The sequence below is a fragment of the Canis lupus genome, chromosome 6 (genome assembly GCF_003254725.2).
Source record: "Canis lupus dingo isolate Sandy chromosome 6, ASM325472v2, whole genome shotgun sequence".
Lineage (NCBI taxonomy): Eukaryota > Metazoa > Chordata > Mammalia > Carnivora > Canidae > Canis > Canis lupus.
In genome coordinates this window covers 22,142,848-22,170,093 of record NC_064248.1, presented here as the reverse complement: position 1 = coordinate 22,170,093, position 27,246 = coordinate 22,142,848, and the positions used below count along the sequence as shown (strand labels likewise).

Below are 27,246 nucleotides of genomic sequence, written 5' to 3'. Positions count from 1 at the left end.
CCACCCAGGAATTCCATATCCCTGTACCACTTCCATTGCCTCCCTACCAACTTCAGTTCCACATTCTTATTACTGTAATTGTTGGTCTCATATGACATTCTCATCTCTTTGAGGTGGGGTTTCTTTTTAAAGCTTAACAAATAAATGTAAATACATACACACATAAATATATAAATAATTGGGACTGAGTGTCTATAATTAATGAACCTTTATTACTCCTCTTCACATCCCCAGGCCTAACAGGGCCTGACATACAATGGGTATTTGTCAAATGAATGAGAAAAAGACAGAATTGAATGGATTTGGTTTAGAGGGGTTCTCCAGGTGAACAGACTGCTGTGCTGTCCTACTGCTACCAGGATTGGGGGAGTGGTGGGAGGGGGCAGGGCTGAGGGGGCTCTGGCCTGCGGGAAAGACCATGACCTAACATTTGGCCCAGCTACCAAGGATTAAGTTGGAGTTCCCCAGGCTATCATGATGAGCACAAGTGCCAAGACAAATTGTACTGGCTTCCAAATTACTTTTTTTTAAATTTTTAAAAAGATTTCATCCATTCATTCACAAGAGACAGAGAGAGAAAGAGAGAGAGAGAGAGAGAGAGAGGCAGAGACACAGGCAGAAGGAGAAGCAGGCTCCATGAGGGAGCCCGATGGTGGGACTTGATCCTGGGACTCCAGGATCACACCCTGAGCCCAAGGCAGGCACTAAACCACTGAGCCAGGCATCCCCTGGCTTCCAAAAAATAAAAATAAAAAATAAAATAAAATAAAATAAAAAAATTTCATATCCTGTGATTCACTAATGAAAATAGTTACCACAAATGATGTGAAGTTCCTGAACGCTGCAAAACAGTGTTCTTGCCTAAACATAGTGACTTTGGCTGAGACAGGATCAGTGCACTTGACTGCTCACCCTGGTCATCTGATCCAATCAGAGGTGGATCTGTTTTGCTCAGCAGTGTCGATGTGAAGCAGTGCACTCTCAGCACCAGGGGTACAATGGTGAAGACCGAGGAGGCCCCTGTTCTCCTAGACTTGACTGACACCAATACAGAACTGTGGAACTCCTCACTTACACAAGTAGTTATGCAACCGATTCCAATTGTGTGCTTTGGAAAAGAATAGGGTGCTGATGACTCAAGACAATAGGAGGGCTTTTTGTGAAGAAGGCTGAGGCTTCCCTGAAGTAGGAGAGCTGGGATCTGAAGGCTAGGAAGGAAGTGACCTGGCAAAGCCAGAGAAAAGAGGATGGACGAGTCTTCCAGTCACAGAGGACAGCAGTGCAAAGGCAGGAAGGAGATGTGTCTAGCAGCCTCGGGAAGGCTTATGTGGTTGAAGACCAGACAAGAGGGCATGTGAGGGGCTGTAATGGGTGCAGTGCAGCTGGGGAGCCAGACGAAGGTCAGGCTGTGGGGAGAAAGCGTGGCTTTCCCAGGACAACAGCCCCCCCTCATGCCTCATTTTCCAGTCATCTCCTACCAGGGCTCCCTACTTCTGGTCTGGTTCTGCTCAAATCTCTGCAGCACAGCTGCCAGGATGAGCTTTCAAATAATCTACACACAAATCCGATCACGTCACTTCCCTGCTTAAAATATTTCCGTGGCTTCTCACCTTCTACCTTCTGAAGATTTAACTCATGTCTTCATTAGCTGAACCTGAGGTTTGTTCAAGTGCCCAAGACTCCCCAGTCAGCCATGCAGCTCAGGGAAGAGCTGGCCCTGCCCCCAGCTCTGGGTCTGACTGGTCTATGAGGATGCTTCTCCCACTTCCCCAGAAGTTCAAGAACAGGGAAGTAAAGTGGGCAATGGTGCTCAGAAAAGTTTCCTTGCTTTTAAGGAGAAAGGCGCCGAAAGCCACAGTCTCTGACAGCACACGAAGGAGGAAGTGCAGAGAAGCCCAAGCACTTTAGGCGAGCCACTTGTGAGCAGAGAAAACCAACCCAAGGCTATACAGCCAGATGTAAAGACCCAGGGTCTTTACTGATGTCACTGAACGTTTAATTAACCAACCCTAGAGCCTGCCTTGCCCCCTGAACTTCCTGTTACATGAAATACTAAATCTTATTTTAAGCTGGTTTGAATCTGGGCTTTTTTGTTATTTGCATCAGACAGCACCCTGATACCCTTAACCTGGCAAAGAGGGCCATCTTGGGGGGAGGGGGGGCCTGGGCGGCCCAGGTCATGATTTCAGGGTCCTGAGATTAAGCCCATCGGGCTCCCTGCTCAGCAGGGAGTCTGCTTCTCCCTCTGCCTGCTGTTACCCCTTATTGTGCTGTCAAATAAAATCTCTAAAGGGGGAGCATTTGGAATTTCCCTCTGCCTAGTTTCTCTGCCCAATTCTACACCCCCTTAACTCCTACCCTTAGTTCCAATCATGACCACCTTTGAGAAGTTCTCCTTTCCTCATTCTACTTGGAATACTCTTCCAAACCCCACAGACCTGGGAAACTCATCCTTAGGACCCAGTTCAAAGGTCACTTCATCTGTAAAGCCTTCTGGTACCCCTGAACAGATTAAAATCCTCCCTCTCTGGGGTCCTCACTTTCTAACTATTCATTGCTCTTGGTTCCTGGGAAGGGAAGAATTTTGTCATAAGACAAACATATTAACTGATAAATAGATGACTTCCAATTTGAGTCCCCACTGCACATCCTTCTATATTGAACTATTCCATTTGTCCCTACCTTTCACTTCAGTCTTTGTCTAAAGTCTATCTTATGAAGGGACATGTGACTGGCTCAGTCAGTAGAGCATGTGACTGACTCTTGATCTTGGGGTTGTAGAGCATGTGACTCTTGATCTTGGGGTTGTGGGTTCAGGCCCCACATTGGGTGTAGCTTACTTAAAAATAAAACTTGAAAAAAAGAGGTCTATGTCTCATAGCTAGCTAGATTCAAAGCAAATTACAGACAATAGACCAGCCTGCTAACCACAATTGCAAATCTTGCAAAGTAATGCTGGGAAACTATCAGAATTTGGCAGTTAAGACTAGCAGATGACTGCCACTTCTGAACACACTGGTTTGACTGATGGGCCCTTATTTTTTTCCATTAGATCTTCACTTGATTCCCTATTGTGTGTCAGGCAATATGCCAGGCAAAGAATGAGACAAACCGCCTGCCTGTCTTAATTTTATGTTTTCAGAGTAAGGTAGGCAGTAAACGTATATAAGTACACTATATAATTTCATATGATATTAAGTATTATGTAGAAATAAATAAAATAGGGCAGCCCGGGTGGCTCAGCGGTTTAGCTCCGCCTTTAGCCCAGGGCATGATCCTGGAGACCCAGGATCAAGTCCCACGTCAGGCTCCCTGCATGGAGCCTGCTTCTCCCTCTGCCTCTGTCTGTGCCTCTCTCTCTGTGTGTCTCTCATGAATAAATAAATAAAAATCTTAAAAAAAAAAAAGAAAGAAACAAAGTAGTATAAAGGCAATGTGAATGAAATTCCAAACTTGGTTACAGAACAAGTGATCATTTTCTAGAAAAGATACTGAGTGATTCTGATACTTTAAATGCTGGGCACTCTTTTACAAATTTTCTTTATATCAGCTATTTTAATCCTCACAACTCTTTTAACACAGTAACAACTGCTAACCCCATTTTACAGACGAGGAAACTGAGGTACAGAAGTCACATGGTGAATAGGTGGTAGAACTGGCTTTTCAGTCTGGATAGTTAGCCTCCATGGCCCTCACCAATTCACTATGCTCTCAAAAGCGCTGGGGGATGAACCTGAGGTTGTTTCAAATGTGTGAAGTCCCTTCACACATACCCACAGTACTGAGCAAAACCCCCAGTCTGAAGACACATGCTGTTTAATAGTCAGCTCACTCCAACTGAGGAAATGGCAGCAGCTTTATCAACTCACGAGCCAGTTTCTCATAACCGTCCTTTGTGTCATAGAAGCAGAGGCTCTGATGTCTCTCAGTAATTCAGAGTTGGGCTTGGACTCTAGGTTGTTGTAAGCCTGAGTTTAAATCCTTGCTTTGCATCAGGAGAGTTCATTAACTCTTCTGAGCCTCAGTTTCTCTACCTATAACACAGAAATAAGAATACCTCTCTCAAGGGATTGTGGAAATCGAATGAGGATGGACTACAACACTACCAGCATAATCTGAAGCTCAACAGTGGTCAAGGCTCACGTACATGCACAATAAACCACAAGTATCAGTATTCTGCATCCCCTTCTGCAGGAAATGCCTATTGTTTCTCCATTACCCCTTCTTCTGGAAAAAACTTCCTACTTTTCCTTGGGAGTGACATTTCCCGCATTGAGGGACTACCTATTCCCAGCTAAGGAATGGCAACACAACCAGTCAGCCCAACCAGACACTTTCTTCTTAAGAATGTAAATCTTTTAGGGAGACTTGGCTGGCTTGGTCGGTCGGGAGAGCGTGTTACTTGATCTCTGGGTTGTGAGTTTGAGCCCCACAGTAGCTGCTGAGATTACTTAAAAGAAATGAAAAAAAAAAATGAAAAAAAAAAAAAACCCAACAACAATGTAAATCTTTAGCTAGTCATCTAAAACTAAAGGGGAAAACACATATAAGGAAACAAGCAACAACAACAAAAACAGTTGTTCATGTATCCCCACTGAAGAAAACAGACAAGACTGGCCGTCAGCTACTGCTGCCTCAACCAGAACTTCCCTGGTTCCTTATCTTTTTCAAGAACTGATTCTTTGGCTTTCTTATTGATTGTTGGACTCACTCCATGCACTTAAACTCCCATAAACCTAAACTCTCCAAAAACTCATAGTTTCTAGTCAAGTTATGTTCAGCAGAGTTGGTTTCTATTGCTTGCAACCAGAAAGCTTTATCTGATGTGTTTCTCAAGAAAAGACCAGGACTCTGTAATACATAACAAACTCTTTTTTTTTTTTTTTTTGACATAACGAACTCTTAATCTCTGTTCCTTACTTCCCTGGGCAAAGAGCCTCTGTCACTAGGTGACAAATTATCCCTAACCCAAGTGGCTTTTTTAGATTTTTTTTTTTTTTAAGATTTATTTATTTATTCAGTCAGAGAGAGCAAGAGAGAGGCAGAGACACAGGCAGAGGGAGAAGCAGGCTCCATGCAGGAAGCCCGATGCGGGACTCAATCCTGGGTCTCCAGGATCACACCCCAGGCTGCAGGCGGCACTAAACCGCTGCACCACCAGGGCTGCCCCCAAGTGGCTTTAGAACACAACCATTATTTCAATTTGTGTGTGTCTGAAATTCAGGAGCAGTCTTGCTGAATGGTTCTGGCTCAGGATCTTTTTCATAAAGGATGGAGTGGTCTGAACACCTGATAGACTCAAAGATCCGCTTCCAAGATGGCTTGCTCACATGGGTGTGGCCAGGAGGCTTCAGGTTCCTGACCCATGAACCTCTCCAGAGGGCTGCTTGAGTGTCTTCAGGATGTGGAAGCTGGCTTCCACAGAGTAAGTCATCCAAGAGAACAAAATGGAAACCATGAGGTATCACAAGTCAGCCCTACTCAGTGTGACTATGAGGGCATAGGAATGACTGGGGCATTTGTGAGGCTGGCTGCCACATGGGGAAAGCCTAGAAACCTCAGTAGGGTCTTTTTCAAAACTTTTATTTATTTTTCCAGAATGGTCTTTATAGCCAGTCACCGTTTTCTTTCCACTGTGGACATTCCTATTCACCCCAATAAGAACATCTTTTTCAGGGGCATCTGTCTGGCTCAGTCAGAAGAGCATTTGACTCTTGATCTTGGGGTTGTGAATTCGAACACCATTTTGGGTGCAGAGATTACTTTTTTTTTTTCAGAGATTACTTAAATAAATAAATAAACCATCTTATTTCAGAAACCTGCAGACAATGACTTACAAGAATGGGCAGAGAGAGGAGATGGATATGAAGAAAGAGGTGTAAAACAGGCAGGGCGAAGGTATCAGTCCAAGGACCAGGCCTGGAGAACTGGAAAAGAGAAAGAGAAGACCTTTAGAGAAGCAGACACAGGATGCCCCAAGTGCAAGGACAAAGAGCAGTATAAAACGCAGTGCTCACCCTCGGCAGATGGTCACTTCTCCTTTACAAGCCATGCACCAGCCATCCTTCACTGTTTCACATCCAATGGGGCCCGAGAACCGAGACCCACGTGTCCAGGAAGCTGCCAAGCTGTTAGGGGCTGACCTGCTTCCTTAACACTCCTATGCTGAAGCCTTAACCCCAGGACCTCAGAAGGCGACTGTATGTGGAGACAGGACCCCTAAATGGGTGATTAAGTTACAACTGGGCCTTTAGGGTGGGCCTTCCTCCAATCTGACCCATGACCTGAAAAGAGGAAATGTGAACACCCAGGCAGAGGCCAAGGGCACACACCAAGGAAAGACCATGCGAAGACAGAGAGAGAAGGTGGCCACGGGCAAGGCAAGGACAGAGGCCTCTGGGAAGCCACATCTGCCAACACCTTGATCTTGGACTTTCAGACTCCAGAATTGTGAGAAAACAGTTTTCTGTTGTTGAAGCCTCCTGTCTGGCAGCCTGAGATCAATGTGACACACAAGTCCTCTAGACAGTTCTATGAACCAGCCCCTAACCTGTGCCGCTAGAACCAGACATGAGGTAAGAAGCTGTAAATGCACTGTGTGCACCCAGAGAATGCACTCGGGATTCCTTCCATGAGCTTCTTGGGGCCCCTCTGCTTCTCTCTGAAGGCAGTTTCTAGGCATGTCCAGGTTCCCAGGGCCACTTCCACCATCCTGCACGTCTTCTCTCTAGCTGGAAAGCACCTTCTGTATTCGTTCTCGCACTTCCTTCACTCCCAAGGACACCATCATCTCGGCCACGGGGGGTCCTTGCTAAGAACGAAAAGGGAAAACACTGCCTTACTGCCTTAAGCTGCCTACAGAGGGGACACCCAGCCTCAGTCAGGCCAACCCCAGTGCTGCCGCCTGCACCCCAATGGGCACAGTTATTAGCCTTCTACTGTCTTCACTTTCTGCGGCTGGGGATGGCTCCCCAGAGCCTGTGCTCCCCCATTGATTGGTCTACCACCCCCAGTCAACTGCCAGCTCCATGTAGGTAGGGAGTGTGTTTCATTCACTGCTATACTTGGCACAGTGCTTGCACATAGTAGGTACTCTGTTAAGTACTATCTGCTCAGGGACTGAATGAAGGGAGCGATCGTGTTTCATTTGGCTTTTTGCCCCCCAAACCAGAGCTTAGTGCCGGCCAGTGAATGTCAGCTGAATGGATGAACGAGGGGCTCCAGGGAGCCGTCCAGCCCATCTGCCCATTTACCAACTGTCCGCTGAGGGCCACTCGGAGGAACTGCATCACAGTACTGTGTCTGGTCCCTTCCAGGCCTTCTGATACCTTCTTCAGTTCACGATTCAGCATGTCCTGAGTTAGGCTTATACTGGGTGCTTCTAAGATCCTAGAAGAGAGGGGCGCCTGGCTGACTCAGTTGGAAGAACATGCGACTCTTGATCTCAGGGTCGTGAGCTCAAAACCCATGTGGGGTGCAGAGATTACTAAAACAAACAAATAGGAACACCTGGGTGGCTACATCGGTTACACGTCTGACTCTTGTTCTCAGCTCAGGTCTTGATCTTGGGGTTGTGAGTTCAAGCCCAGTATTGGGCTCCATGCAGTGCATGGAGCTTACTCAAAAAATAACAATAGAAATAAACAAACAAACAAACAAATAAACTTAAACAAAGCCTAGAAAAGAGCCAGCCTATGGAGGCCTGCATGGGCCTGCGGCAAGCAGATAAGAGGGAGAATGTCAGATTAATGGTCAGCTGTGATTGTCAAGCCTGCCTGGGGGATAAGAGGGGAAGGAAGATCTACCACCCCCATCCCCATCTAAGTCGAGGAAGAAAAACAACCAAAGGACCACATACCCAGACAATTTAAGCACAATATAGGAAAACTCCATAATAGGAAGATTGACTCATTTCTACCTTGGTGTTATTGCTTGCTATGCCTCAGTTTTCTCATCTGGAAAGTGGGGATAATAACAGTGTCTGCACCTCACAGGGCTCTGGTGGGGCTAAGTTAAAAGTTGTCAGGCACTAAGAATATTGCCTGAACAGACAAGAAGTACTCCAGAGTAGAAGATCTTATATTTCATTAGAAAATTAATTATTAGGGCAGCCCCGGTGGCTCAGTGGTTTAGCGCCACCTTCAGCCGAGGGCCTGGTCCTGGAGACCCAGGATGGAGTCCCACATCAGGCTCCCTGCATGGAGCCTGCTTCTCCCTCTGCCTGTGTCTCTGCCTCTCTCTCTCTCTCTCTCTCTCTCTCTCTCTCTCTCTCTCTGTATCTATCATGAATAAATAAAATAAAATTTAAAAAAAAGAAAATTAATTATTAGCTAACATTTATTATATCCAAGGGCTCAGAGGCATTGCAAAAACGAACTAAGGAATGGGTTAGACATAGGATGGAAGGAAGCCCTCAGGGAAATTACCTGAAATGCAGTGGAGGGAAGACTCTTTGGTGGTGGTGGTGGGGGGGGGGCGTTAGCATAGAATGGCAGGAGAAAAGATATTGGGAGACCCCAGGTCCCATAACAGCATTGCCACCAACTTGCTACAAACAGTCTCTTTTTCTTTCTCTCTCTCTCTCTCTCTTTCCTTTTTTCTTTTTAACTTTTAGGGCAGCAACCATGCTCTTGTACTCTCCCTGGCCTCCATTCTGGAACATAAGACTTAGGCCTATCAGGTCTGTTTCATCCATGCTGGCGTTTATGAACTCCCCTGTGAAGTCACAGATGCCGCCTTCCCAGGTGAGAAAAACAGTGGCCAGGAACAGCATCTTGTATAGCTGCATGAAGAGGCAGGTGAACCTGGAGGCCTCGTAATCGGAGAGGCTGCTATACCTGGAGGTGATGAAGTAGGGGAAGTAGCCCAGGGTGAAGCAGTTCCCAAAGCAGAAGAGAGTCATGGTGCCTGCTGCCTGGGGCCACGCAGGTCTGCGTTGCCAGCCTGGCAACCTCCCCTCGTGCTACAACCATTCTCTGCCCACAAGTCGAAGCACTTAAGACCTAAAGTCCAATAGGCCAGCAGCTGCTCTCTGCTTTCCTGGCAGGCCAGCTGAGATCCACTCTCACAAGTGTGTTTGAGTTTCAAGAGGTTCTCCAATCAGAGCTGGACTTGCCAAAAAATAAAATAACAACTCTGAGTCAGAGCAAAGGACAGGAGCAGGGTGGGGTGGGTCTATTTTACGTCACCTTCCCAGTTCTCTTTGGCAACTATGGGAACCCCAAACCGGAAATGCTGTAGAGGGGCTGGGGCAAGAGAGCTTCACTGGTGCGGACAATCCACCATGACAACTGTGACACTGCCTGGGCACACTGGGGTCCAGACAGCCCCCTGCCTCTGCTGGGCTTCGGGGAACTGTGTTCAGAAGTAAGGTGAAAAGACTGCCTCTTACAACAGATTCCCTCCCTAACTCGGGCGTCTGAGCAACTGAATTTCAATGGTAGGCAAGAGTTAATCATTCTCAATGCATCGTTGACTGGGCCAGGGAATCACTGTTATTTCCAAAAGTCCAGGAGGTAAAATACGGAAAATATAAAACGTAGCGCGGGGAAAAACAGGTACACTCGTCCATGTCACTTTGGGGAAGCAAGCTGCCAAGGAGCTGGTGTAAAAGTGACAGGCCTGAGGTGGCCAACAGTGCAGCTCAGGACACGTCAGAGCTGGTCCAGAGCTTGGCACAGGCACAGAAGGGACTTCGAGAAATCTGGCAGCTTCAGAACGCTTGGGTGTCAGTTTTCCTGCTTTGAGTGGGAGCCCCAGACTATCTCTGAAATCTAATCCCGTGGCAAGGATGTGGGGTTAAGGCAATGGTCCTGGTGAATTAGAACTAAGAGCTCCTATGGTGGAACGCCCTAAATAAGAGAATAATAAAATAATAATAATAATAATAATAATAATAATAATAATAATAATGGCTCTTGGGAATTTATCCTAGAGATATACCTACAGACCTGCTTAATGAAGTCTATACATGGCTATTCGTTGCAGCATGGTTTGTACCTGTAAAATCTGGAAGCAGTCCAAATGCCTATCAATAGGAAATGAATTAAATAAACTATGGTAAAGTGGTTTAATAATGGGATAGGTGTAGATGTAGAAAAGAAGGAGAATGCTCTCTAAGCACTAGGCAGATACCTGTGAGGTATCTTAAACCAACCAAAGACACAGAACAGTTACATTTTTGTGTAAAAAAGAAGGATCATCTAGATAGTATTAGGAATAGTAGTAACGCACAGAGGATTCTGGAACTGGGTGGATGGGGGACAAGGATAAAAATGGGCTTCCCAATTATCTACCTTTTTTATACTTTCTAGGTGTTAAACTCAGGTTTGAAAGGCTTGAATGTGTTCATAATCAAAATATTAAATTTAAAATTTAAAAATTTCTAAGATTGGAGTTATATGTACACACATCATTGAATACTCTGACCTTAAACAAAGGAAACAGCTAAGCTTGGTACATTTCTGTTGGGGCCTGGAGTAGGATGGAAAGCTTACTTTTTGCTATGGACCTTCTTGTACCATTTGTGTTATTCTCTAGTTTTGGCCACATGCTTGTTTTGTATTATAACAATATATTGAGGTTTCTAGGCTTCAGGCACTGTCTGAGCACTCTGCACGGAGAGATATATGGCCTCTAGGCCCAGCCAGCCTGGGTTTGAATCTCTCCTCCTCCAACTTACTATTATTTTAGACAGGTTATTTCACCTCTCTGTGTCTTGATTTTCTCATCTATAAAATGGGGATACTGTTTTAACCTGATATTTTATCAGGCTGCTGTGCATTTAAGTGTATACACATACATACACACACCCTTCACATGTACATAAATACATACCTAATGTATATAATACATAAAATAGCTTACTGCAGTCATGTGTGTGAGCACTTATTATCTACTTTAGTTTTCACAGTAAAGGTGGGCGGATGAACCCAGGTAGACCCAACACCAAAGCCCAAATGCAGTGCCCCCTTCCGGGGACGGTTTGGGCTCCTCTGGGTAAGCCCCCCTACCAAACGGAGCCAGCCAGCATTCATCTTGCCAAGATCCTCTTGCTAGCCATGGGGCTGTGTGGCAGGGCCACCTGCCAGCCCTGGAAAGAAGAAGTCAAGTGAAGAGCCTTGAGCTTGGCCTGTAGGAACTCACCCCAGCACACGCTTGGCAATTGCGTCCACCTTCTCTGAGATGGTACCCAGCTGCACTCGGCCCACAGCAGGGCGAGTCCACAGATAGGAGTGTGCTGGGGACACCAAATCCTGCAGGCGGCAAATGTGACCCTGGGAGAAGAAGCAGTCGCTGAACACACTGTGGACAGGAAGTAATGGGGGCGCCACCCACTCCCTCAGTCTCCCGGACACCACACCTGTCTCAGCAGGATGATCCTCTCCACGTAGGCTGGGTCCAGGACATCTCTGTCTTGTAGTTGGCTCCCAAATGTCTCCTCCACCAGGGCCTGCAGCTTCCCCACCAGCTGGCGCCTCTGGGTCTCGTTGCTCACCAGCCGACAGAGGTGCAGCCTGTAAGAGAAGCCAAGGGACTGTGCTTACAATGGCATCCCCAGCCCACCCAAACCCTCTCCCTGCAGGGGACCAGGCAGGGTTTGAAGAATGACATGTTACATGAGCTGTCCCTTCCACAGCCTAGACATGGAATATATGGGAAAGGGATGTGACCAAGGTCTGAATCAGCCTGAGAACCCCAAGCAACCCAGAGAGAGAGCCTGTTTGCAGGGCTTCTAAAATAGTAGCATTTAACATTTTAAATTAGGAAGATCACATAAAAACAGAGATTTCTGGCTTCTCTCAGGAAATCAGGAGATCTGGCAGCAAATGTCCCTCATTCCCCACGCTTCAGGGCTCGAGCAGGGTGGTGGCTGCCTGGTTACAGGCACAGGACGCTACAGTCTGCCAGGCCCTCTCCTCCCCAGTTCCTCTTTTCTGCCTGCCACCCTCCCCTGTGCTACCAGCCTGGCCTGGGCAGACACCTGGGCTTACAAGGCAGGATCTGCAAGTCTCTGCCCCCTTGCATAGTTTAAAGCTGGAGCTCTGGCACAAACAGGCAGAGATCAAAAATATGGATTTCTAGGATTTGAAGCCATGGGACGGTCCAGAGGGCAGAACTGTTTGAATCCAGGGCTCACGGTTAAAAACTTCAGGTGTCCTTGTCAGTTCAAAGTTCTCCTCTCCAGAATTATCCTAGCTTCCTTGTTGCCTCTCTTTGGAAGCAGCAAAACCTCTAGCCAGACTCGGTCACTCTTCAGAACCCCCCCCCCACAGGCTGCCTTCACTCCCAGTAATGTGGGAGGGACCCGAGAAGGAGTAGTTCAGGGCCAAGGACCATTCTGCAGGCGCTTGGCCCTGGTCCCTGACATGGAAGAAAGGCAGGCAGCAGCCCTGGGTGAGTATCTCCTGGGCTCTGGAACTGGACAGGCCTGCGGATCAGACCAGCCCCGTGAGATGCCTGCAGGAGGTTACATGGTCAGAGTCTCCGGATGCATGATGGGGGACGACGGAAGCCTTTGTCATAGGGCACTGTGCAGACTAAATGAGACCATATGTAAAGCCTAGAGCACAGGGCAGCTGCAGACGGGCAGGAAGTCAGAGCAGAGGCTCCTGCACATCAGTGGTGGAAAGATGAGACCCTGTGGAAAGCTCTCTGGAGTACACACTGTCCAAAAGACATGATTTTCTTAAAAAGAAATTAATGCCACATGCTGAAATGGTTTCTAGGACTGTCTCAGCGGCGAGACAACAACAGAAAACAAGCCATCAAGAGACCCTAGTGGCCACGCTGGAGATAACACATGTCAGGTTCAGGGCCCCAAGAGGCAGACAGTAGGTGCTGGATAGCTGGTAATTACTGTTACTACTCCCACCACAACTCTAGGGTTGCTGTGATGGCGACTCTTACTACCAGCACTGAAATCATCACAGAAGTGGCTTGATGTTAGAGATATCTCAACATGACACCTTTGGCTGCAGTAAACCTGTGGGCATCAGTTCCAACACTGCATCTCCTCCCTGATTCACACTGAGCAAAGCCCACCTCTACCTTCCTCTGGCTGCCCTCATGCTTTGGGGAGGACTGGAGCGGGTCACCAAATATTTCCCCACCCTGGTCCCATGTCCCCAAGATAATGCTTTCCCTAGATCAGAAAGGGAGGGTACAAGTTACATTTGCTCTTGAATGCCCCATTCAAGAGATGCCTGCTGTTTACTATGTGAACCTGAGATAGTTGTGGACCTGCCCTCGGTCTCAGTTTCTGCATAGGCAAAATAGGGCAGGGTCATGCAACTGACCCCACAGGTCGAATAGGAGAAATAAATGAGATAACATCCCTAAGACATCTGCAGTCAATGTAAATTCTCCGGGATCAGGCAAGTAAAGCACTGAGGAGAGCCTGTGCCCAAATTGATGCTCAAGAGATGGCATCAGTAAGTCCCTTGTCCCTTAAGCACATATCTGTCCGCTGGTTTTACCACTGAGGCCCTAGAAGGGTATGTCAACAGTGATCTGAACTGTGACTGGGTTTAGAGGTCTGAGTGAAGAACTCCATGAAACATGTAACAGGTGCCATGAGATGGTGCTCATTCACTGTGTTGGTTAGGGGGGGTTGGGGTTGGGGTTGGAGTTGGGGGATGGTGATTCTGAGATGAAGATGCCCCTTTTCCAGGCCATGGTTAACAGAATCCACACAAGGGATGGCCAGGAGTAATGGCAACGACAAAAACAGTACCCACCACTTACTGAACACTTTCTATGTGCCAGGGGCGGTGTAGAGTCCTTTGGCCGAATGTTTATTTTTATTATTATTATTTTTTTTTGTAAAAAGTTGGCCGAATGTTTAATTGAATTTTTTTTTTTTAATTTTTATTTATTTATGATAGTCACAGAGAGAGAGAGAGGCGCAGAGACACAGGCAGAGGGAGAAGCAGGCTCCATGCACCGGGAGCCCGATGTGGGATTCGATCCCGGGTCTCCAGGATCGCGCCCTGGGCCAAAGGCAGGCGCCAAACCGCTGCGCCAGCCAGGGATCCCCTAATTGAATTCTTAAGACAACTGCACGAGGTGGGTCCTGTTATTAGCCCCATGTTCAAGAAGAGGAAACAAAGGCTCCAGGGGGTTAGGTGACTTACTTGCTCTGTGTCAGGTCAAAAACATTAGACAACCGAGTCACATGGGTCAAATTCAGGCCTCTGCCCTAGGGGCCCATCATCAGCCAGAAAGCCCTTTCCAACCAGCAGCCACTCAGGTTCCGCACTCACCTGTTGAATTCTGGGAGCTTGTCCAGGTCCAACAGGGCTGAGTGGCAGGTGATCCTGGTCAGGTCAAACTGTGTTATCAATTCTGGCAATGTCCTGCCCATCTGGTTCTCTGCAAGTAGGCATGCCCAGCTTCAGCCCCCTGCCTCTCCTTTCAATCACAAGGGAGGCTGGGTGAGCATGTTTTGAGCTCCCCATTCCATTTCGACCAAAGGGATTCAATTTCTAGCTCTTTTAGATCAAGGGCCCAAATGAGCTTTCACTTGCAGAAAGGATTCTGTCTCTCTGGAAAATCAAGTTTGAAAACAATCAGACTAAACCAACCCTTACTGCCCTCACTGACTTGAGCTGCAGGAACGGTATGCCCATAGCCTGGCTGTGCCTGGAGATTGATTCCACTGGATTCAGATGTGGCCTGAGCATAAGTACGTTTTACAAGTCTCTTGGGTGATTCCAAAGCACAGGCAGCATTATGAACTGCTGCGGTGGGAGCCGCTCCTCTTGAGTAGCAACCGCCCCCCCCCACGCAGTCAGTGGGCATCGTGGTCAGGCCCAGGCCTAAAGAGAGTCTCTGCCACGGCCCTTCCAGGCTGTGGGACTTTAGCAAGTCACTCAAACTTCTCGGAGCCTCTCAATCCTCTTACAAAGAGCAGGGATAACTAATACCACTCAAGGATATTTTAAGGAGTAAAGCAGATAAGAGTAGAATAAACAGTAAGCAGACTATCACTCCCCCATTTTCAGAAATCCCGTTCACAAAGAGGTCATTGTCATTTGCTGCTTCTTTAAACTTTGGGCTCTAAGTCTTGGGCCAAGGATAAGAAGGCTCGGCTGGGAAAAACACTAGGGTCATAGTAATAACTTAGTAATACTGTCGGAACCCACACTTGCCATAGCGGTAGTGATAGAATTGTCATAATCATAAGATCTGTAACTTTCATGCTTACTGGTTATCAGATACTTTGCTGGGTGCTCCATACTCATGGGCTCAGTGAATCCTAACCCTATGAGGTAGATACTTCTCCCCATTTTACAGATGAGGCCAGTGAAGCTCAAAGACCATAAGCTCCTAAAGGGCAGGGGTTATATCTATCTTGTTCACTGTTGTAGCCCCAGCACTAAGCACAATGTCTGGCTCAATCAACACCTGTTGAAGACATGAATGAACTTGTCCAAGACTGTGTAGCTGGCAGGTGGCACAGCCAGGGCTGAAGACCAGGTGGGCCTCACCAAAGTCCTAACTCCTCACTCCTATGGTTTTGCTGTGACCTCCCAACTGTGTGTGTGTCGGGCGGGGGTGGCAGTACCTGCAAACCCAGAGCCACAGTTGGTGATGATATCAAGCAAGGCATCCGGCAGGAAGTCAGCAGCAGCAAATTGCTCCAGGAAAATGTCCCCTTGCCTCTTGGACAGCTTGCTGCCATCCTTGTTGAGGAGCAGAGGCAGGTGGGCAAAGCGAGGTGGCTGCCAGCCCAGGGCCTGGTAGAGAAGCAGGTGCTTGGAGGTGGAGACCAGCCACTCAGAGCCCCGCAGCACATGGCTGATGCCCATGTGATGGTCGTCCACCACACAGGCCAGGTGGTACGTGGGGAAGCCATCGCTCTTCAGGATGACCGGGTCCCCCTCCACACTGGCTACTTCATGCCGATTCCAGCCGTACACCAGGTCCTGGAAGGCTGGGGCTTCCCCCTCTAGGCGGAAGCGGATAGCAGGTTTGGGGTCTTTGGCTAGCTTCTGGGCCACCTGCTTCTGTGTCAGGTTCCGGCACCGATTGTCATACCTGTTGGGGAGCAGAGCAGCATAGTGGCTAAGAGTACCAAAGACAGACATGAGTTCTGTCTTTGTCGCTGTTGGTTAAATGACCGTGGCAAGTCATTTACTTCTCTAGCTCTTTTTCTAGTCTCTCCCTAAAAAAAAAAAAAAATATTTATTCATGAGACACAAAGAGAAAGGCAGAGACATAGAGGGAGAAGCAGGCTCCCTGCAGGGAGCCTGATGTGGGACTTGATCCCAGGACCCCTGAGCCAAAGGCAGACACAACCACTGAGCCACCCACGTGCCCCTCTTTTTCTAGTCTTGAACAGGAATAAAAAGAGGGATATATTAGAAAACCAAATGAGAAAACAGTATGGCAGACACTTACACTTGCCTACCTTCCAGCCTGTCCCTCTTCTTTGTTAATAAGGAGATGGCAAAATGCCTAGTCCCAGGGGCTGAATCACAGCTGGTGTAGCCAATCATGCAATCTCTTTCTTGATGCTGGCAAATGGTCCAGGTAGGAACACTCTACTCACTGAGACTCAAACAAAAGTATGCTTAGGGGCAGCAGAGGGTTAGGGTTCTGGGAAAGATTTTCTCTCCATTTGAGAACAGAAGAGCCACAGGAGGAAAAACTCTTTTTTTATTCCCTGCCTTCTCCTTCTGTGCTATTCAGATGTTGTCTTATGAGGACAGAACGCTTAGCCACCACAGCCACTTGGAACTGATACACAGGCACAGCAAGGAGAAGCCAAAACAGAGCCCCGATGTCTTGAAGCTACTGGTTTTATTCTTGAGTGTCTCACCTCCAGATTTCTGCAAAGTAAATGGTTAATGTCTGTGTAGGTTATGCCCTGGCTACTCCAAGTAAGGTCTGTGGACCCCCAGCAGCAGTCCCATCTGGAATCCTGTCAGAAATGTAGCATCTTGGGCCCCAGCCCAGACAAATCTGAATCTATGTATTAACTAGATCCCCAGGTGAGCCGTCTGTGCGTTAAAGTACAAGCGCCTGTAGCTTGTCCCTTTTTTTTAAAGAAATTGTTTTTTAAGTAAACTCTACCCCCAACATGGGCTTGAACTCATGACCCCGAGATCAAGAATCACATGCTCCAGGGTCGCCTGGGTGGCTCAGCGGTTGAGTGTCTGCCTTTGGCTCAGGGTGTGATCCCAGCATCCTGGGATCAAGTCCTGTATCGGGCTCCATGCATGGAGCCTGGTTCTACCTCTGCCTGTGTCTCTGTCTCTCTCTGTGTGTCTCTCATGAACAAATAAACACAATCTTTTTTTTTTAATTTTTATTTATTTATGATAGAGAGAGAAAGAGAGAGAGGCAGAGACACAGGCAGAGGGAGAAGCAGGCTCCATGCACCGGGAGCCCGATGTGGGATTCGATCCCGGATCTCCAGGATTGCGCCCTGGGCCAAAGGCAGGCGCTAAACCGCTGTGCCACCCAGGGATCCCAAATACAATCTTTAAAAACAAAAATCCCATGCTCCACTGACTGAGCCAGCCTGGTGCCCCTGGTTTGTCCCTTTTTTTTTTTCTTTTTAAGATTTTATTTATTTATTTGAGAGAGAAAGAGAGTTTGAGCACAAGCAGAGGGAGGAGCAGAAGAGGGAGAAGCAAACTCCTCACTAAGCAGGAAGCCTGAGATCACAACCTGAACTGAAGGCAGACACGAGGCCACCCAGGCACCCCAGGTTTGTGCCTTTTAAATAGGGTATTCCATTACTTGCTCCCCAAAGCATCCTGATATACAAATGTAAAGCTTGAAAACATACCTCTTGACAGAAAGCTAAGTGTTCAGTTGGTAAATGACTTTGTGGATTCCATGACAGAATTTGACCATGATTTTAAAAGACCTCATACAAATATCTAGTCCTTGTCCAAACAGTTCATTTAAATTGGAACCTAGAGGGGTACTTGGCTGGCTTAGTCAGTAGAGCTTGACTCTTGATCTCAGACTTTAAGCCCCACATTGGGTGTGGCGCCTACCTTAAAAAAAAGGGGGCGGGGAAGGGAGTGGCACCTCACTGGCTCAGTCAGAAGAGCATACAACTCTTGAACTTGAGGCTATGAGTTCAAGTCCCATGCTGGGTGTGCTGATGATTTAAATAAACTTAAAAAAGTTTTAAGAATTCTTCAGGGGATCCCTGGGTGGCGCAGCGGTTTGGCGCCTGCCTTTGGCCCAGGGCGCGATCCGGGAGACCCAGGATCGAATCCCACGTCAGGCTCCCGGTGCATGGAGCCTGCTTCTCCCTCTGCCTATGTCTCTGCCTCTCTCTCTCTCTGTGTGTGACTATCATAAATAAATGAAAAAAAAAAAAAAAAAAAAAAAAAGAATTCTTTAAAAACAGGAGCACCTAGGCGGCTCAGTCAGTTACACATCTGACTCTCAATTTCGGCTCAGGTCACGATCTCAAGGTCATGAGATTGAGCCCCACATCATGGTGAGCACGGAGCCTGCTTGGGATTCTCTCTCTCTCTCCCTCTGTCCCCCACCCCCTGGAGTGCATGTGTATACTCTCTCACTCAAAAGAAAAATAAACAAAATGGAGCTCAGATATTCTGATGCCACTGCTGAGAGGAAGCAAGGTGGTCAAGGGCCACAGGACAGTGTTTATCAAAGTTCCAAACTGGTCCTGAAATTCCACATCTAGGAAGGTCTCCAATAAACAACCTGTACACACGCACAACAATATATGTCAACATGATCCATCCCAGCTCCTTTGTTATAACTACAGATTGGAAATACAAAGATTAGTAAGGGGACACCCGGGTGGCTCAGTTGGTTAAGCGTCTGCCTTTGGCTCAGGTCACAATCCCAGAGTCCTGGGATTGAGCCCTAGGTCCAGATCCCTGCTTGGCGGGGACCCTGCTTCTCCCTCTCCCTCTGCTGCTCCCCTGGCTTGTGCTCTCTCTGTCAAATAAATAAAATCTTAAAAAAAAAAAAGATTCGTTAGTAAGAAACTGGTTTAAGGGATGGTACATCTGTACAGTGGAATACTGTACAAGTGTAAGAAAAATCCATGGGCCAATATAGACTGATATCCTCAAGACGGTAAGTGGAAATGGGTAAGTTGTACAAGCTGTAAATTGTGTGCTGCTGTTGGGATGGGGGAGAAGAGAAACAATGCACACTAAGGATTGTGTTGAGTACCTAGAGGAGACCTAATAAAAGTCTCACAGCATTTGTCTATGATGAGGGAAACTGAGTGGCCAGAGTCAGAGTTAGGAGAGATCTTTGCATATATATCTCGTTGGACCTGAAACCCTTTTAGTTACTCAGAATAACCAACAATTGAAATTATGTGTTACTGTTGCTCATGAGCCAATGTGATGGTCAGCTCTGACATGGCCCCAGTGATTCCCGCCCTCCCATGTTTCTACCCTTGTGTCATCCCCTCCTCAGAGTGTGGGCTGGACCTAGTAGCTTCCTTCTTACAAAGGGAATGCAGAAGTGATGAGATGTCACGTTCTTGATTTGGTTACAAAAAGACTCTGGCTTCTGTCTTGCTTGGTCTCTTTCCTTCTGGCTCACTGGCAGCAAAGCCTGCTGCTATGCCATGAGCTGCCCTATGCACAGGCTCATGTGGCAAGAAGCAGGCATCTCCAGGCAACAGCCAGCGCAGCCTGAGGTCTGCAAGTAGCTTCATGAGAGAAACGGGAAGCAGATCCTCCATAAGCCAAGCCTTGAGAAAACCACAAAGCTGGCCAAAACCTTGAATGGAGCTTTGCAAGAGGCCCAGCTAGGCTGTGCCCAGACTCCTGACCGATAGGAAGCCACACGGTGGCCAAAGTCTGGGGGTGATCTGTTAATGCAGCAACAGCAGAGGGACATATGCAACTTTGGGGAGCAGGTTCTCACCGTGGTGTCTGGCGGTTCCTCAGCGCCTCCTTCTTCAAGAGCTCTAGCCGCTGTGGTGAGCAGAAGCAGGGGTAGGCAGCGCCGGACTCCAGCAGTGCTTTTGTGGCCTGGGCGTATAGCTCAAGTCGCTGGGATTGCTGGTAGGGGCCCACAGGACCTCCCCGGCGGGGACTCTCGTCAGGCGGGATGCCTAGGACATAGCAAGAGACAATCATCACCAAACACTAATAACGAATGTCCTTGCAGCACTGGTTCCCAGGCACTGTTCTACGTACTTTGTGTGTTCAGTAAGGCCTGTAATCCTCACGACAATCCTCAGGGTCATTACTATTGCGATTTCCCTTTCACAGGTGAGAAGTTAAAAAACAAGAGAGGCTAAGCACTCAAGGTCATGTGGCCTGACGGATAAGGAGTCATGGAGGTGTGCTGCCTTCACAGTCTACGCTCTCAACTGCACACCTCCTCTCTACCTGTCCTTCCCCCAGGTGGGAGAGCAGCCCAGGCCTGGCACAGCTGGCTCAGATCAAAGCATAGTTCCTGGTATAGTCCGTCAGGCCTTGATGGGACCCCCGGTTCTGTGCCTGAGCAGCTGTAACAAGGGATCCTGAAGATGTGTGAGTGCCACAGTGCCAAGCACCTGTCAGACTGCTTTTCTGTTCTGTTACATCGCCAAGCCTCAGAACCACCCTACCAGCTAGATGCCATCACGACGCCCATTTGGTAAGGACACTAGGCACAGATGGGTTGTTACTTCACTTGACCAATGACAAAGGGTACAACTACACTGAAACCCAGGCTAGCAGATCCCAGTCCACGCTTTTAACTACTTGTACTGCCTCAGCATCCTTCCCTCCAAGATGGAGCTGATGGCCTACTGCGCACAATAGCAGCAAGAATAGGATGCATCAGCACTCACAAAATGCTTAGCCCAAGGATCACGTGGAGAACCACGGCACTATGTGGTGTTCAATGAAATGTGATCTCTTCTGAGCCATAGCCCCAACCCAAAGTCTAGTTTCCTCAGGTCACGAAGGACAGATTTAACCTATAAACACATCCCACAGAGACAGAAGGGGCACAGAAGAGCCAGATGGTGGGGTTTCTGCCCTCAAATAGTTTTCCGACGAGTTAGGAAGGTAAGGATGTGATTAATCCTGCATACTTGACATTAACAGACTGCAGGCAAACGGGCCTGGGTTCAAACACATTGGCCTGCTCTGGAGCCTTGAGCAAGTCACCTTTCAGAGCTTCCAATTCCTCATTGAGATTATAACACCTGGGCAGTACTTTGAGGTCAGCATGAGATGGCATAGGTGAAGTGCTTGGTGTATTGCCTGCTAAGTGCTAAGCACTCAGCCAGTTTGGACTGTGATCATTATCATTCAGCTAACCTCTCCCGCTGGGTCTCTGTTTCTTAATTTGTCAGAAAAGACAGTGATTCAGGAGCCCCTTCCTGACATAACTTTAACATGTTCAGCATTTGGAATGGCCCAGGATTTTAAGAGTAGCTTTAGGGTAACTGAAAACATATGTTCATGTAACAGCTAGTACATAAATGTTCATAGCAGTTCCATTCATTGGAGTAAAAAAACTGGGACGTCGGGGTGGCTCAGTCAGTTAACCGTTCAACTCTTGATTTTGGCTCAGGTCAAGATCTCGGGTCCTGAGATTGAGCCTCACGTCAGGGTCCAGGCTCAGCAAGGAGTCTGCTTGAGATTCTTTGTCTACCCCCACCTCAAATAAATAAATCTTTAAAAAAAAAAAGAGGAAATAATCCAAATGCCCATCCATTGACGAATGGATGAACAGAAGGTGCTATTTCCATATAATGATTATTTGGTCACAAAAAAGAATGAAGTATTGACACATGCTACAACATAGAACTCCTAAGCTAAGTAAAAGCCAGTCGTGTTAAAGGTCACATTATTATCTGAATCCATTTATATGAAATGTCTGGAATAGGCAAACAACAGACAATAGATTAGCAACTGCCAGGGACTAGAAGGAAGCAGGAATAGGAGTGACTGCTGATAAATATGGAGTTTTGTTTTGGGAGGATGGAAACGTTCTGAAATTAGATGAAGGTGATACTTGGCGTTACATAGTGAATATACTAAAAACCACTGATCTGTACGCTTTTTTTTTTTTTTTAAGATTGTATTTATTTATTCATGAGAGATACACAGAGAGGGGCAGAGACACAGGTAGAGGGAGAAGCAGACTCCTCGCAGGGAGCCCGATGTGGGACTTGATCCCAGGACCCCAGGATCATGACCTGAGCTGAAGGCAGACACTTAACCAACTGAGCCACCCAGGTACCTGATTTGTACACTTTGAAATGGTGAATTTCATATGAAGTGAATTAAATAAAGGAAGGAAGGAAGGAAGGAAGGAAGGAAGGAAGGAAGGAAGGAAGGAAGGAATGAATGGTGACTCCTAAGGCAGGAAGCTACAGAGGTCAGCCACCCCTCTGCCTTGCCACAATGCTGGGTAAAGAGCTCTGCTACGGGGCCACAGGATGCACTCACATGATCATACTCCACAAGGGGCTCCAAGGGTGGGACTTGTTCATCAGTGTACCTCTTGTGCCTAGTACAGCACCTGAACATAGCAGGTGCTTCGTGAAATCCGAGTTCTCATCCTGGTCTGCCTGGCACTACATGGTTCCACTCTGGCCAACTTCTGTCTTCACACCTAGTCTCCCTGCTTTGCTCACTGTGCTTGGGCCACACTGGCCTCTTTGCTGCTCCTCTAATACATTACACGCTTTCCTGCAACAGAGCCTTCACATCTGCTCTTCCCTCTGCTTTGAATAGTCTTTGCCCAGGTAACCACAGGGCTGCCCCTCACTGTGCAATCTCTGCTTTCATGTCGCCTCCTCCAAAAAGACCATCCTGACTAAGAGAACATCTCTCCCTGCCAGTTCCCTAACCTGTCACCCTGGTCTTCATAGCACTCATCAACACATAACGTCACGGTGAGAATGAATTAGTTTATCTACCTTTCCCTACTCACTGGACACAGGGTCTCCGTTCAATGCTGGAACTTGACCTTCATTATAGTAAGTGATCTTTGTGAACGAATTCCTTTATTCAACTAATCTTGACTTAAGCATCTGCTATAATGTTCTACGACAGAAGGTACAGACATGATCTGTTTTTCCCCTTTGGGAACCCAAAATCTTGTTAATAATTTACCTGAGATTAAGATACACATCTTATAAAAGTCTTGGTATTTTTGGTATTTTTCCTTGGGGAGCCTAACTGGTTCTACCTGTCCTGACAAGTAGGTGACTGTTGACCCAAGGAACACACACACACTCCTCATCTTCCCGTAGTTTAGCAGGCCTCTGGATTAAAATTCCCACAAGAAGATTGACTTTAGATGCTGTACAGGTTTTGTTTGGCTCACACAATATGGTTTATAGAAAAAAAAAAAAAAGAAATTCGGGCTCAACTTTAACAATGGGAGATATTCATTAAAAAGAGAGTAATAAAGACTTGCATTTCTGAGTCCTCTGGGAAGTGAGAAGATTGAACAAGCTGGGCTAGCATTCCCACATGGGAATAAGGGCTGGCCGGAGCTTTCTCCCACTATCGGCCTACTTGCTCCAGAGCAGATGCTTGGCCTGTTTTCCTGTCTGCTCCCAGCTGGATCTGAGATTCTGCGGTAAGAAAAGGAACCTCAAAACGGCCTCGGAGCTGTTCCTCAGGGAGCTTCAGCATGTTCTGGGGTGGCACGTGCCCCCTGAGACAGCACAAATGTACACATCTCTATAGGAAATCCTCATTCTTCATCTAGGGCCCCAGGAGAAGGCCTATAGAATCCCAGCTCTGCCTTCCCCCTTGGAGAAGGTTCCTTTCCCTTGCCTGTCTCACCTGCCCACTCCAGCATGGCCTCGATATTCTCTGCTGCCCCAGGCACAAGGCGGGTCTGATCTGTGTCCTCCAGCCTGAGGATGAAGCTCCCCTGGTGCTTCTTGGCAAAGATATAGTTGTACAAGGCAGTGCGGAGGCCACCCAGGTGCAAGAAGCCTGGTAAAAGAGAACGGTTCAGACAAGACAAGGATAAACTAACGTACCTAACCCAAAAAGGTAAGCAAGCCCTGCTTGTAACAGGATGTCCCAGTGAGTGTCAAAGTTCAAGAAACAGCAACCCTGTCCCATATTTCTAGCTAAGACCCAGACAGACAGCCAGAGGATGGGGGTAGTCGACTCCTATAGCCCCTCATCCTGGAAGAAGACCACCCAAGTTTTAGAGTATGTGATTTTGTGAAAAGATTTCAGCTCTACCCACCATTCTACTTTGAAATTTGCTTTAAGGCTAAGTTCTACCAAAATGAGGACAAGCAGAGGATTATCCACTAAAGCCGTATCACACATGCATTTAACGTGTGCAAATTCAATGATGTGCTTGGGTGAAAACAAAGAAAACAAAAAAACCCATACAATTATGCTTTGCATAGACTCTTTGTTTTTCACCTTAAGTTTTGGCTTTCAACATGAACCAGTATTTGACTCCACTGTATTTCTTTGCACCTGAGTTCAAACTCCTAAGATTACCATCATTCCTGACTGAAAGCTTAAAATTAAGCATTTTCCAGGCGCGTGGGTGGCTCAGTGGCTGAGTGTCTGCTTTCGGCTCAGGTTGTGATCCCAGGGTCGTGGGATCAAGTCCCACATTGGGTTCCCCACAGGGAGCCTGCTTCTCTCTCTGCCTATGTCTCTGTGTCTCTAATGAAAAAATAAAATCTTAAAAAAAGATTATTAACAAGCATTTTCTCATTTCCCCTTATCCTATCTTCTTTGGTCCAAGCCACGGCCCTACCTCCACAATGAGCTTCTCTGCATCCACAAGTGTAGAAGGCTGTGCAGGACACCAAAGGCTCTTCTGCAGACTCCAGTTCAACACTGATTAAGTAACTTTCGGCTAGTTATTGCATGGTCACCACAAAAACCAGTGGTCTCCAAGATGGAAGACGGAAGGGCCAGTAATTGAAAGCACAACCTCTCTCTCTTTTTTTAAAGATTTTATTTATTTATTCATGAGAGACACACACACACAGAGGCAGAGACACAGGCAGAGGGAGAAGCAGGCTTCATGCAGGGAGCCCAACGTGAGACTCGATCCCACGTCTCCGGGATCAGGCCCCGGGCTGAAGGCAGTGCTAAACCGCTGAGCCACCCGGGCTGCCTGAAAGCACAACCTCTTAAACCAAATAAACCTGCATTTAGATTCTGCATTCATTTACTAGTTGCTGTCCCTTGGGGACCCGACTTCCCTTGTATGAGCTTCAATCTCATCTGTTAGTAAAAACAAAAAAAATAGAAACGTCCCTCATACAGTGGTTGTGAGATCTAAATGTTGGTAAGTACAGCTTTCAATTGGTTTTAGCAATTAGTGATTTGTATTGCTTGATAATTCTTTTTACCTGTCTGTAATCAACAGCCTTCATAGGCTTTTCCTACAAATCAGCAAGGAAAATGAGAACTACAATCATAAAAAAAGAATATTGGTTACTAAGTACCAGACCTTGCTAAGAGCCTCAGTTGCATCAGCTCAAACCCGTGAGGCGGGTACCATCATTAGCTCCATTTGACAGAGGGTGACACTCAAACTCAGAGAGGTTATAGAATTTGCCCACATCACACAGCTAAGAAGTGGCAAAGCTGGCAACGTGGACTCGGCCAATCTCACGCCTTGGCAGCCAACCACTGGGTGCTCTGCGAAGGACAGTGCAAACCAGTGCTGGTCTGTGAATTAGTGCCAGCTCACAACCAACTACGGAAATTGAGAATAAATGTTTAGAGACAGCTATCTGACAGAGGAATCTTACATCTGGGGAATCTAATAGAAATACGCTCACGGGAACCCTGGGTGGTGCAGCGGTTTAGCGCCTGCCTTTGGCCCAGGGCACGATCCTGGAGACCCGGGATCGAGTCCCACATCGGGCTCCCGGTGCATGGAGCCTGCTTCTCCCTCTCCCTCTGCCTATGTCTCTGCCTCTCTCTCTCTGTGACTATCATAAATAAATAAAAATTAAAAAAAAAAGAAAGAAATACGCTCACATCTTATACACGTTCGTATTTTCCCTTTTCAGTAACTCACTGATGTCAGGTCCTATAAAAATATTGATACATGATCAACTGGAAATTAAAAGCTAGTCCCGTCTCAATGGCTTGAGAAGCCCACTCTGCACTCTACTGCCTGCCGGAAAGATCCTGTCACTCTGAATAGCTGGGATCTTGCCACAGAGGAAGCCTTAAGTGTGGACCCTAAAGTTCAGAATCAGAGGCATGCTTGGTGTCGAAGGGGCAGAAGGTGGACTCCTTGAGAACAAAAACCCGAGGAACTAGCGGAGAGGCCCATGGCGCCCCTGCCTCACTCTCTGGCTTGCTGAACGCCAACACCACTAACCACAGGGCCTTTATACCTGCATGCAATTTCCTCTGCCCATAACGTTCCTCCTATGGGCTTCACGTCTTTGGGTTCCAGCTCAAGGGATACGTGCTCAACAAGGCCTTCCTGAGCTTCCTGCCTAAGCCCCAGCTCCCTCCCCTGCTTCGTTTCTCACATGGCTCATGGCACTGTCTAAAAGGATGGGGATTTTTTTTTTTAAGACTTTATTTGTTCATGAGAGACACAGAGATACAGAGAGAGAGAGAGAGAGAGGCAGAGACACAGGCAGAGGGAGAAGCAGGCTCAGGCTCCACGCAGGGAGCTCGACGCGGGACTCGACCCCGGGTCTCCAGGATTACGCCTTGGGCCGAAGGCAGGTGCTAAACCGCTGGGCCACCCGGGGATCCCGAGGATGGGGATTTTTACACGTGCTCGTCGCGGCCACCACAGTGTAGGCGTCTTGAGGCCAGGGGCCGCCATCCTTCCCCGAGACCCCCACATCCCATCGCCTGGAAGGGCGCCTAGCACACGCAGTCTGTGCCTGACGTGCACTCATCGGACACAGAAATAAAAGGACGGAACACAAAGAACTTCCTGGCAATAAGAATAATTTCCGCTCGTGGACCTGCTTCTGCCTCTGGAAAATGGGGTCGCCCTGCCCGCCCAGTGCGATGCCACCGGAAGGGATTCGTTCGGGAACCTTGGGGGGAGGGGGTGGCGGGCACTGGACGGTGGACCTCGACCTGCAGCGTCACGTCCGCCAAGGTTACCTGTGGGGCTGGGGGCGAACCGCACTCGCACCGCAGCCCCGGCATCGGCGCCCACGCTGGCCGCGCGTCGTCCCACGGGGCGGCCCAAGGGCGCGAGGGGCCTCACGGGCCACAGCAGCCTCTTCAGGAGCAACGCCATGTGGGATGGGAACGCACACGTGGGCTTCTCAGTGCATCACTTCCGGGCACC

At 47.8% G+C, this 27,246-nt stretch overlaps 1 protein-coding gene across 3 annotated transcripts; it reads right to left on the bottom strand.

The window, feature by feature from the left end:
* Window positions 1–193: 193 nt before the first annotated feature.
* On the bottom strand, window positions 194–27,232 carry EARS2 (glutamyl-tRNA synthetase 2, mitochondrial). Of its 3 annotated transcripts, XR_003123920.3 has the most exons (10): window positions 27,057–27,231; window positions 23,766–23,921; window positions 19,888–20,077; window positions 15,569–16,041; window positions 14,265–14,373; window positions 11,363–11,516; window positions 11,146–11,276; window positions 7,254–7,389; window positions 6,018–6,811; window positions 194–5,927 (listed from the first exon to the last, which is right to left on the bottom strand). XR_003123920.3 is itself a non-coding variant. In XM_025416170.3 (9 exons), exons 1-9 carry the CDS (start codon window positions 27,193–27,195, stop codon window positions 6,728–6,730), a joined length of 1,572 nt encoding a protein of 523 aa, XP_025271955.1. In that variant the 5' UTR covers window positions 27,196–27,231; the 3' UTR covers window positions 194–6,727. The 3 variants fall into 3 exon arrangements, 1 of the variants encoding a protein (XP_025271955.1); XR_004816545.2 differs by lacking the exon at window positions 23,766–23,921 and having other exon boundaries at window positions 27,057–27,232; XM_025416170.3 differs by having other exon boundaries at window positions 194–6,811.
* Between the last annotated feature and the right edge of the window lie 14 nt (window positions 27,233–27,246).